We start from the raw sequence: 13,196 nt of genomic DNA, 5'->3' as shown, positions 1-13,196 counted from the left end.
AAATTCTAATTACGGATTTCAATATAATTTGTAATAGTGTTTAGTTGCTGTCCAACTATCTAACTCAAAATCTACTGACCTAACTTCCCAACATAAGTTACAGTTTTCAATGTTGTTATAGAGAGTTAAATATGGAAAGGGAAAGAAAGTGGGATTTAGAGAAAGATAAAAGCAGTATTTTTAAATTATCAATAATAATTACATGAGTAATCAATTTTATCATGTGCTTATGAGTTATTCATTAAGAATTTAAATGCTCAAAACTCAATCCTGTACATGTTCTAGAGAAAGCATTCTTAACAAGAAAAATGACATTGCTCATTACCTCAGTGTATCTGCTCCAGAACAAATCCTATATTGTGTATAGTTTAATGCCTATAGGTCTGAATGTTGGTGCTTTTGATCATAGATCTGGAATGAAGCATTGCCTTTGGTTGCAAAGTTTTTCAAAAAAATGTGTTTTCTCTATTTATATTTCTAATTCCAGTTACAACTTTTATCTTAGTTTATTAGTATTTTATTTCGTATTTATTATTTACACTTTGAGCAATTTTTCAGAACAGATTGTGATCTATTTTGAAAAATTACACGCACAAAAACTGAGCAAAACAGTGACTGCAGAACAAAATGATTTAAAGTAATACATCTCAACAAGCATATAACTTAACATTTAGCAGGACATGTTTGCAAGAAAAAATCCACAACAATCCACACTAACAAACTTATGGAAAGATTGGAAGAATCCATAATTAAAAGTCAAGGTATAATTTTATTATAAATGGCATTCATGGATGAAGTTATAGAGGGCCATGTCAAAATACTGGTGCTAATCTTGCAGTGAATTTCACTGCAACTTCTGATAGTACCATGTGTGTGGTAAAGTATGGAAACTGGGGAGTTGCTTACCCTGTTCAGTCAGAAACTTTGGCTATAAAAAGATCTTGACAAAAGACTTGACACTTAAATATGTGGAATGGCAAAAATTTGTAATGTTTATGTGATGGACACAAAATAAACCAAAAAGTTTAGAATTCATCCACACCAGTCTGAGAATTTCAAACAGCATGATAACTCTTAATTACTGCCCAACAACTTTTCTAAAAATTCACTTTTATAAGTGTAGAGTCTCATGTAATTATTCTTGGAAATTTAATACAAAATAATGCTTTATCTTTCTAAATCCCTTTCTTTCTCTTCCCTTATTTTGCTCAGTAAAAGATTTAGCATTAACAATTGTACCTTACATATTCTACTTTGATTCTGCTTTTCTCGGTAAGATGTGCTATTGCTTTCTTTGTTCCTTATCCCAGATTCAAAAGTGCTTTGCACTGTTTTGCATTTCTAATAATTTCAGTGCAAAAGCTGCTTGGAAAGACTGGAAAAAGTAACTATAGTGATCATCTACAGATGACAAAATCATAAACATTTGGTATTGCAATAACCAAAATAAGTCAACTGAAAATTTGTCAAATTATTTATGTATTTTATTTCAAGATTATACATCAAATGGGTTTAAGATTACCTTTAATAACCTTATTCATTAATGCTCAGGTTAATATCACACAACATAAATGGTTTTTGCTTTGACCACAGACACTGTTGCGCAATTAAGTCATTAAAAAAATTAAACCTTCCCAATAATTTACATTGTATTTGTGACAAAATAGAAATAAGGCTTCTAAGTGTATTTGTAGTATTTATATCTTTTACATACCTATCTTTATTGCCTAATTGACTATTTACATGCATCTTTATATTATTTCTTGAGTTTAAAGAAGTACTTTTTTTTGAAAAAAGGTTGACATAGAAAAGAAAAAAGTAAAGAAGCTTGTAAGGATTAAGCAATCGGTTGAAACTAGACTGGCTTATGAAATAGAAAGAAACAATGAACTCCAAAAAGAATTAAACCGGTAGGATATTAAATTTTGTACCATATCTCAACCATGTTATTAAGCTTGCACATAACATCCAATTCCAATATTTCACTAGTTTCTGTAACATATTCCCATGCTTTCAAACAATGGTTAACTTTTTTTTGCACATCTCTACTCGAGTCACTGAGCTTAATCTCCAAAGTGGATGATATTTAACCACTACTTAAAGCTTCCCAAAAATCATTCTCCATCAATTATGTCTCCAAAGATCCAGTCCAACAAGGAACAAATCAGTGTTGGATCTGGATATAAGAAATGCAATAGGGCAAGTGGAGATGTTACCTCTGGGACACCATCTAGCTAACATTCCAGGTAACAATGATCTCAGTATAATTCAGTTCAGAGCAATTGTGGAAAAAGATCAAAAATATTGAAGGTAAAACTTGAACTAGAGAAGAATTAATTTAGACAAAGACTCAGCATAGATGGTTTGCAGAGTAAGCTAGTACAAGGCATTTGGAGAGGAAACAATTTGGGTATACTGATACACTGTTCCAAAAGGAAAAAGGTAGGGGCCTTGATATTGGATCACATCACAATATTTTTACAGCACACTGGAATCCCATGTGGATCATTAAGTCTCAGCTGACCCCAGCAACATTTATCATATTGCACTAGAAATTTGACCAGGTCCATTCAGTCCTTGCACTGATCATTGTACTTGGATGACATGGTGTGGAAGAAATGGTCACCCACCTCTTTTCAGACTGTGGATTTGCTAAGAGAGTGCGGAGACGGATGCACAGGTCCATGTCCCGGTTCATCCCTGGCAGCTGCCTAACAGAGGACTCTCTGATCTAAAGGCTGTTCCCAGGGCCACACACCGAGACAGACATCAAGAGCTGCTGGAAGGTCATCAACTCAGTAAAGCCTGAAACTTGTTCATCATCTTGCACAGTGAGATGTCTGTAAGGGAATGCTGCAGACTGGCACAGTCCAGGTTGCAGGAGTACATGCTGAGGGACACACTGAAGCTCGGTGCAGCAATGCTAAGTCTCTGTGGGAAAGGACCACAGTATAGGCTCCTTCCGCTACTGCACATGGAGTAGCAGAGTTGCTTGGGGAAGTCCCTCAAACAGTGAAAAGGGTATCATCTCAGGGGGCAATGTGAGTGGCAATGGTGCTATGTTTGTTTTTTAAAAAGGTTTTTTTGCACTGTTTCTTCCTTTTGTATATTTTTATTGTGAATGGTTTATTTTTGAAATTAAAAAAATTTGCATCACAACTGAAGTCTCAAACCATTCAGCACCACTCGATATTCTCCAATATCAAGGCCAAAGGGAGAAAAAAAAAGGCATGAAAGATCAAGAGGGAGATTCAACTAATAAACAAGAATACTATGAAAAGTATTAGACAGGCATGAGAAATGTTAAGGGCAGAAAGGTTGGGAGGAAAGAGTCAAGTGGAGAAATGAGATTCCTGATTCAAAATATCATCAATTCCTTTTCAATTTTTGAATGTAAAATTGTGTTGATCATTGGAGGGGGAAACAAAAGCTTGTTATGCAGCCTATTTAGCCTGCCTCATGCTCCCTGCAGCTTAATGAGCTGCTTTTGTCTCCGTCCCAGATCTGACCAGGGGTCTCGACCTGAAATGTTATCTGTTTCTCTTCCCACTGATGTAGCCTGACCTGCTGAGTATTTCCAGCATTTTCTGTTTTTAGTTTAGATTTCCAGCATCTGAAGTTTTTTTTTGTTTTTAAATTAATGAGCTAATTTAATTCCACAGCTACTGTGGTGAATTTTCAACTCTTATCTCTGTGTCATGACACCTGATCTGGATTCTTATCTCTGTGTCATGACACCTGATCTCTGGATTGCTGGATGCAATTTGTTCCTTCATTGTTCCCATCTATTCAAATCTCTCAAATTTATTATAACAGAACCAACCAGCAGCATTAACATACTTCATTTCGATTTTCACTTTTAAGCCTGGAAGCGCAGCCTACCCAACTTCACTACTATCAAAAAAGAGGAATCACCCACTGAATCAATCTGTATTATATCATTCTTTCTACATCGAACTCCAGATTTGCCCTCAGCCAAACTTTCTACAAATGTTGATGTTCCTTCTACCCTCTTCCTCACCCAAACCCCAACTCTACTGATTCCTTGCATCCATCATTGCAGTTAAACCTGAACTTTTCTCCCTTATTGCCATATGACCAAAGCAAATAACAACTAGCTAATTGGATGAACCAGTCCAGGCTCAGCCTATTAAGTGTCCTTGGAAAATAAACAACTTTGCAGAAATCAGTTTCCAAAATACTTCCTAAAATTTCTGAGATCCATGTATTACAAGACAGACTTCTTTTACATCCAAGCTGGTTAAGAACTTTAAAAAGTTCTAAAAATGCTTTCCCAACTTATACTGTTCAAGGTATTAATTGGCCTTTGGGTGCTAAGCCAGATCATTTAAGGGAGATTTTCTTGCTCAACTTGGTAACCTGTATTAATTAGACAAGAATCATTGCCCAGATTTTAAAAAATACTCTTTTTTTGGTGTGGTAATGAAAATGTTTCTTCTTAACAGCTACCTTTTCCTCCCCAATTAATTCCTGTTATACTACCTTGTGATTGTCTTCTGCATCCATTTTTATTTGTGCAGCCTAATTAATCTTTTCTTCTTGGCACACTATTTCTGCCTTGAAGACAGAAATCATGGACAGTAGTGAAGGATATATTAAGAGAATGTAAAATCAGCCTAAACCTGCAACTGCAGACAGATTTCAGTGCATGATCATATTTATTACACAGAATGAGAACACTGGTGAAGACTGCCAAAAAGAAGCTGAAACAAAATGAAACTGAACAGGTTGTCTCCCAGATCAATGGTATTCAAGAACTGGATCATGAGCACTCTGAAACAGGGGTCACTATTAGCAGACTAAAGAGCAAGGTGAGTTAGATTTGCATGCCTGGTTTACCGCTGCTGTCCTGTCTACACATTAAATGCATCATTTCAGTGCTGCAAATCACTGTACCTTTGAGTCATAGTGCAGATTCACACCCACGGTTTTGCTTATCCATGTTTCATCACTAGTAAAGGCCAGCACTTATTGCCCATCCCTCATTGTCCACATTTCCTCCAATGAGTCCCAGACCAGGAGGAAACAGAGCCACTTTTCACGTGAAGTTGGCAATAAATATGAATCACTCCAAATTGTCGTTTTCACAAAATGAAATCAAATGTGGATTGACAAAAGCCACCAAGCAAGTAGTATGCTTTGCTCTCAGAATAAAGCAACAGGATGAGGGCATCAATACTGCTTTCAAAATCTTGCTGCTTCTAAAGCAAGAATTTCTTTAACAGTTAATAGAAATGACAAGCCATCTATTCGACCCAACCGTTCTTAGTTGCTGTTAATTCTTCACAGGAGCAGTAGTTCTAATCCCATACTCAGTTGTTCCCTGTTCCTGCTAAAATCCATCTAGTCTTTGCTTCAGTCATTAACTCCATAACCTCTCAGCCTTTCATTTAAAAATGTTTGTCAGCACATGTCTCATTTTTGCTCCTCCCATCACTGGAAATTCTTTATTTCCACTACTTGTCTTCCATTTTAATATCACCATCAAATCACACTGTAATCTTTGTTTCATGAAGAAAACCACATCTGACCTGTTTTTCCAGATTGCTTTTGTATTTCTTCATGCAAGGTAGTAATATGAACTGCAACTTATCTATTGCTATAATATGATGTTGATAATTTGGAACCCCAAAGTATCCCAGCTGTGATATTAGTACTATATATTTAAGTCTCTTGCCATAATACTCAGTTCCAATATCTTTAAGGCTTTTGGTTTTTTTTAAATGTTTAACCTTAAACTTTTTTTCCTGTTCTTCCACAGTGCCTTCAACCTATTCAAGTTATAATCATTATTACTCATTTTTGTTTCCAAAATTGAAATATGCTCTCCAAAATTCTGGCATCATGTCAATATTCTTGTGTAACAATGAACCTTTTGAATTATTAACTATCCCTGTGGTTTAGTGTACATAGAAATTTAGACACTGCTCTCTGAGATGGCTTTTTATCCAAATGATACCTGCTTCTGTACCCATTGAACAGAAGCATTTCAAGAAGAGAACCCTGGATGGCAAAGCATATAAAAATGTATGCTTAGTAAGTACAACCAAATAAAATTTTCATCTGTCAGTAGAATAGCTGACATTTCTAGTCAACGTAAGAATACAAAGAAGCATCAGGATGTGACTTACATGCTAATAATACAGAAATGTAAATCAAGTTTATTAAAAATACTAAAGCTGTTTTCAACTTCATTATTTAATTTCTGTCTGTCTTAGACTGATGAATTGTCCAAGCAACTTGAAGTAGAATCTGCAAAGCGCAAGTGTTTGGAATCAACCAATCAAGAACTTTCTGAACAGATCAGAGCAATGCAGTTTCTACAAAAGAATCATGATCAACTGGAGAAAAGGAAACAGCAACTAGAGGACGAACTATTGCATCTGAAAAATCAGGTTGAAACGCAAAAGAAAGACTGCAATCACTTAGAAAACTACAAGAGAAAAACAGAGGAACAAGCTCGTAAGGAAATAAAGCAGAAACTGGAAGAAGTTAATGCATTCTTTAAGGTAAGATAACATTTGAACGTAAATAATTTGTGGAAAATGAACAAGGTGCCTAGTACCTAATGTTTATCCTATCTGGTAAAAAGACACTAATTATAAAAATTTACAAAAGCTTACAATATTATACAGCTGATTTTTTTTTTGTGTGCCATTGATTTTAAGCTTTTGTCACTTTTTACAACTCTTCCCTGAATATTTGCCAAATTGGAACTATCTTTATGAAAAGCTGAGGTACAGAAATTGAATTTGTGTTACTATTAACCATAACAAATAAACTTATGGGCCAGATTTTGCTTTGAAAACAATGGTGAGGCTTATAAATTGGGCAGCAACTTCTGGTGAGCATAATTGCTCCTCCACAAACTGTCCAACAGTAAGTATGTCACTGTCTGGTTCTTCATGAAAATATATTGAACAACATAATAAGTCTTAATTCGTGCCAAACAACTTCCTTAGTGCCAAAAATCAGCTTTTCCGGGTATGGAATCTCATTCCTTTGATGTTTAATGTTGGAGGCATTTTTTAAATGAAATTTTGCTTTGCTTTTTCTTTCTCTTTTAAACCTTTTAAGACTGAGAAGTCTAAGCCAAACCTTTCACTTCACTTCAAATTCTGTGTTGGTTACCACTTTAGTTTACTAAACTGAATAGCTTGTAGGATCACGTAAAAATAATTGTCCTGTGCTTGACATTCCATGGACTCAAATGTGTCACTCACAGGGAGTGGTCTCAACCACAGTGCAATTTGTCAGATTAGTCTTGCTTTTCCATGTTTCTTGGTTCATGTGGCCTAAACTAATGTAATTTTCTAAAATTATACTAAATTTAAATGTATTCATCTAACATTGGAATTAATGCAGTTGTGTGTTTATTTTAGTGATTTGTTTTTATATTGACAATATTGGTAACATTGTTCATTTCTGCACACTGAAGAGAACTGAAATTCACGGTATGCAACCCATACAACAAAGGTTCAGTAAAAGAATAATTTCTTGGCTTGAAAGTTAGTACTCCTATTCATGGTAAACGTGAAGACTATAAAAGATATGAGTGCAATTCACAAACAATGCCTCTTGTACGAAACAAATCACAAAAAAATAGGAGAGCAAGTCAAAACTGTGTGGTCACTGGAGCTACCCAAATATAATTTTGCCACAAATAAATGGTTCACTTGTGTAAAATAGCCTCAGAATGTGATTACCAATAACTTAAGTTCCCAGTGTCGTCTGTTTCAGTGCTACATGACCAATCATTTCCAAAAACTTTATTACAACCTACTATTTAATTGTTCACTCTTCTACATTAAGGCTCATCATGCCTCTAGAGAAACTTTGGATGAATTGAAAGCTTCAAATGAGCTTTCATCCAGAAAAGAATTGGAACAGAAAAACAGAGACCTAGAATTGGAGCTGAGTAAGCTTAGATCTTCACAAGAAGACAGCCTGAATCTTAAAGAATCTGCACAGAAGGAAATTGAAAGATATAAGGAATTATATTCAGAAGAATTAAAACTACGTAAATCCATTGCAGCCAAGCTTGATAGGTAAGATTTTTGAAAGTTTGTTATCCTTAGACCACCCAGATTGTTCAATCAGGTAAATGCACAATATGTGATAGAGCTATCTTGAGCAAATTGGTTATTAAAGGATAAAAACAGCAAGGATTATTTTCTTTCATTATTATACAGAAATCCAAGTAAAACTATGCTTGTATAAATACCTTAATGATAGAACTGAGTTCATCCCTGTCTGTGTTCATATATATGATACACTAATATTCAGGTCTTTGCTAAACATTGAGAAAGTATTTGAGTACCTGTGTTTACTCATTGCTTTTTGTGTTTTGATGTACTCCTTCAGGTTTGATCACATAACAGCTATTAGTAGTATTGAGTTAATTGGATAACTTTGATTATCAGCAGCAGCTGTTGTGTAAGAAATTGTGAAAACTAAGCACTCACCAGCAAGATGATAAAAGGAAACAAAGTGGGAAAGAGGGGAAACAGACATTCTTTGATAAGATATCCTGAGATGTTCTGCAGTGGTGTTAATGCAATGAAGATATTATTTCAAACTGTAGCACAATAAACCTTGCCATATTACTTTTAAAATGATTTCTAGAACTTTTAATGTTTACTGATGGTTATTTCAGGTTAAAAGCTGCAGGGTGACGAGTGAAATTTCACATTTTGGTTTTCACACTTTGTAAACAATAGTAAATTCAGTAGGTTGGATGACCAGGATCAGTTGTATCTTTAATATTCCCTGCAGCATTTTAGGAAGATCAGAATTAAACTTCAAAATTCATTCCAAACTGACAGGGCAAAAAAAGAACTAGGCAGTCAATTCCAAATGGCAACAAATTCCCTTGTTTAGCTTTAAGTGCCTCACAGCACAGCAGTGAAGAGGTATACCCACCATCCATGCATGCTCATTATTTCCTCGATGATTAGAAATACTGACTTTTGTCTGTCAATATGAGACTGAAACTCTGATTTTAGTCAATAGTAAATCAGTTAATTAATAGCTTTACATCAAAGCCAAATTTTGCAGGGAGCTTCTGAGTTAGCTAGTTTATTTGAAATTTATATTGATGCTTTGGTAACTGTTTTCTATTTTCCTTCCACAGATCAAATGAGAGGTTAGCAGAAGCCAATACTAAGCTGCTTAAAGAACGCTTTCATTCAAAATCCTTGATTGCGGATAGCATTGAAAATAAAGGTTTAACCACAACCCCTGCTCTGAATGAGAGTCATCTGCAAAATATATTGGGTAATGGCAGTGACCTGGGAACTTCCAACCGAGATCTGGGAAGTAATTTAAATCCAGCAGAGGATGGATTGCCACCTAACAAAAGAGTAGTGTTGTACCTCTTTAAGGTCAGTAGTTACCAAAATATACTTGATATGTTCTAATCTTGTTTCCTTCCTGGACATACTGTCCTGATAAGATTTAAATTTTCTGGCATCAGTTTCTACATTTTTGTCACTGATGGGAAAAATTATAGCTGTAGCTTTGTAAGGGAATTTTTCTCTCTCAGCAGTGTTAAATACCCAATATCTTTTGTGATCTTCGCTATAATTTTGTTTATTAGAGAAAATAATGATCAACACAAAAAAAAATAACAAACTATTTCCACGCCACAGATTTTCACACTAATAGTCAGGAGTACAGCCTGCTGCTGAATAGCCAATCAAATTAAAAGAATTCTTGCACCACAAAGGAAAAGGAATAAATTTTGGCTAGTATTTTAATTAACTCAATAAAATGCTATATAATAAAGACGAGCATATCAATATTAAGATTGGAGCTGAAATAATTTAAAATTTATTAATTTTTAATTTAATTACAAGCATAAATTGGGCTTGAGAGTTAGCTTTGAGTGATCTTGGCTTACTTTTGATATTAGAAGCTTGCATGGACTTCATAAATTCCATGGTATTTTGAAGCAAAACCAGTTAATATTAAATTCTCATCAGCTTGGTTGATTTCCCTAGATTGTGGTAAAACCTACAGCTAGGCATTGCAGGTGGAGGAGAGGACTAAACCACTGTTAGCAACTTCTGGATTTCCATTATTAAACTGTATGCAGTCAGTTTCACTATCTAATGATGGTAATCACCAATAGTTTTGCTGTCATTACAACTCCAAAATTGAATCAAAGATTCTTGCGTGAACCATTTTAACTACTCTTAAATTCCTGTGATTTCGACATATTGCATTTAAATCTCCTTGATTTAAGATGGGTATTTCTCAGTAAAAGCGCATCTATTTTGAAAGTTTTAGCTATCTGTATGCATGTTATTACAGGATGCAAATAATTTGTATTATTTATATATTTAAATCATCACTTTTGGGGAATTTTTTATGTACAAGGTCTGTTCAAAAAGAAAAATTGTTTTACAGGGTCAAAAAATCTTGTCAAAGTATAAATTGTAAACATATTTGAAAAAAATTGAAATTAATTGTGATTAAGCTAAACTAATGTTTTTAGAATATTGAAAGCCCAGAGGCCATTTATTTTCTAGACTTGATTTTTCCATTTGGCTTGCAGTTTATAATTCAATCTCATGTTTGCATGCATGTTAAAGACATTCTGTAACATCTTTCATTTATTAAACTTTATTTTCATCCAGTATTTTTTTTAAAAAGACAAAGTATTCTACTAGCGGTGGAATCTCTAGCAAAGTGGATATTTCAGCAAGAATAGGGGGTCATCCTGCTCCTATCTTATGTTAAGTTCTTATTTAATTTTGAAAGATATAATGCTTAGAGCATTTGAGTTTTCCCAACAGACAGGCACAATTTTAACATTGCTATGCATAAGAATAAGAATGTTTCATAGAAATTAGCAAGAGTAAGCCATTTGACACATCAAGTTTCTACTTCCTTCCCCAATCTCTTTAGACAATGGTACATTATTTAACTCCTTGAATATATTTACTGATTTGGCCTTGCCTGCCTTCTGTGGTAGAGAATTCAACAAGTTCACCACTCTTTTGGGTGAAGAAATTTTTCATGTCAGTCCTAATATCCTACTCCATTTTATTAGGCTGTGAATTCTGGTACTGGAGATCACTACTTTCGGGAACATCTTTCCTGCATCTGGTCTGTCCAGTTTGGATTTTAAAAGTTTCAATGAGGTTGCATCTCATTCTGTTATTCCTGCTAATATAAGCACACTCGTCCCAATCCTCCCAGTCCAGGAACTACCTTGGTGAATATTTGCTGCACTCTCCTAGCTTGAACATCCTACACCTGAAAAGGAACCCACAACCACACACAATACTCAAGTAACTTGCTTTCCTGTTTTTGCTACCAAAGTGGATAACCTTCAATTTATCCATATAATATTGCACCTGCCATGTATTTGCCCACTCACTTTCAACCCATTCAAATCACTCTAGAGCCTCGGTGTCCTCCTCACAGCTCACACTCCAACCCAGCTTTGTGCTGTCTGCAAACTTGCACATTTTATATTTAATTCCCTCATCTAAAATCATTAATATACATATAATGAATAATAAGTGTCCAAACACTGAACCATGCAGTACCCCATTAGTCACTGCCTGTCACTCAGAAAAGAACCTATTTATATCTGTTCTTTGTTCTTCCCTGCCTGCCAACCAGCCCTATATCCGCTATAGTATATTACCCAAAATCCCACCTGCTTTAATTTTGTGCAGTAATCCTTTATGTGGCACTTTGTTGAAAGCTCTTTGAAACTAAACACAACTATTAGTTCTTCCCATTCACTTTACTAGATACATACTCAAAAAAAATCTCCCTTTCATAAATCTACACTGACTAGTCCTGTCATTGCTTTCAAATGCTCTGCTATTACATCTTGAATACTAGACTCCAGTATTTTCCCCTCTACTGATATCAGGCTAACCAGTTTATAATTCCCTCAAACGTGGGGTTAAATTAGAGTGTGGAGTTTAGAGTGTGGGAAAATGACCACTAATGCATCCACTTTTTCTAGGGCAAAGTACTCTGGAATGCAAACTCAGGCCCTCTGGACTTTTTCCCCCCCCAGACCATTTCCCTACAAATACTTTTCCTCCAGTTCCAAGGTTCCTCACATTTCTGGGATGTTACTTATGTCCTCTATGAAGATGGATCCAAATTATTTCTTCAATTGGTCTGCCATTTCTTTGTTACCCATTATAAATTCTCTTGTTTCTGACTGTAAGGGCCCATGTCTTTTTGTTTCTTCACATATCTTTAGATACTGTAAACAGCTTTTTAATGTTCCCTACATGCTTACAATCGTACCTTATTTCCTCCCTCTTAATTATTCCCTTAATACTCCTCTTGCATTCTGAAGTATCCCAGTTCTTAGCTTTACTGCTTTCTCAGGCCAATTTATATACCTTCTCCTTGGGCCTAATCCTATCCCTAACTTCCTTTGTTTTGGCACAGTTGAGCCACCCTTCCTGCTTTAATTTTGTTCCACGATTGTCATTGCTGATCCACCAATCCACCCCATACATAATGTTTCCCAATCAATCTCAGCCAGCTCTCACCTTGTACCATCAGTTCCTTTTTGACAATGTGAAGTGTGTCACAAGAAATTAGCATGTACAATGGACACTGCTTGATGTTGGTGCTCATATTATCAAGCTGTTTGCCACTATAAATTGCCTTTAACTCCTCTTCAACACATAATGTTACCAACTTTATAAATGTGATTTAAAACCCTGGTTAGACCACACTTAGTGTTCATTTCTGGTCACCTCACTATAGGAAGGATGTGGGAACTTTTGAAAGGGTGCAGAGATTTAGCAGGATGTTGAGATCGTAAATTTTCTGATACAACTAAAATGTAGGGTAGTGGCAGTATTGCCTAATGTTTAATTATGTTTTATTACAACACCTGATACATATAGGCTACATCCCTACTAGCATACAATAAGACAAATCACTACTCTCATTGGCAGTTAGGTGTGACAATCAGCATACAATAGAAAAAGCATTAACTTGCTATTATCAACATAATAATTAAACTTTCACATTTTATACAGAAACCACTGTCCTTTAGCAAGAAGAATCCATTTGTACTTTGTTCACATCGGTTTCACAAGGCCCTACACATTTGAAGTAAGACAAAACTACCCCTGTACTCAGTTTCTCTCACTATGAAAGTCTGCTGCATCTGCATGTGTACT

At 35.2% G+C, this 13,196-nt stretch overlaps 1 protein-coding gene across 4 annotated transcripts in view; it reads left to right on the top strand.

The window, feature by feature from the left end:
• si:ch211-272n13.3 (ankyrin repeat domain-containing protein 26) overlaps positions 1-13,196 on the top strand; it is a 104,290-nt gene that overhangs the window by 88,057 nt on the left and 3,037 nt on the right. For all 4 annotated transcript variants that reach the window (XM_052030650.1, XM_052030648.1, XM_052030649.1 and 1 more), the window contains 5 exons: positions 1,798-1,910; positions 4,691-4,832; positions 6,240-6,530; positions 7,834-8,069; positions 9,155-9,404. In XM_052030650.1, the coding sequence (XP_051886610.1) occupies positions 1,798-1,910; positions 4,691-4,832; positions 6,240-6,530; positions 7,834-8,069; positions 9,155-9,404 (1,032 nt within the window). The remainder of the gene's footprint in view (positions 1-1,797; positions 1,911-4,690; positions 4,833-6,239; positions 6,531-7,833; positions 8,070-9,154; positions 9,405-13,196) is intronic.

This window comes from Pristis pectinata, chromosome 15, assembly GCF_009764475.1.
Source record: "Pristis pectinata isolate sPriPec2 chromosome 15, sPriPec2.1.pri, whole genome shotgun sequence".
Classification (NCBI taxonomy): domain Eukaryota; kingdom Metazoa; phylum Chordata; class Chondrichthyes; order Rhinopristiformes; family Pristidae; genus Pristis; species Pristis pectinata.
Note: the sequence above shows the minus strand (reverse complement) of the source record. Positions and strands in the feature narration are given on the sequence as shown.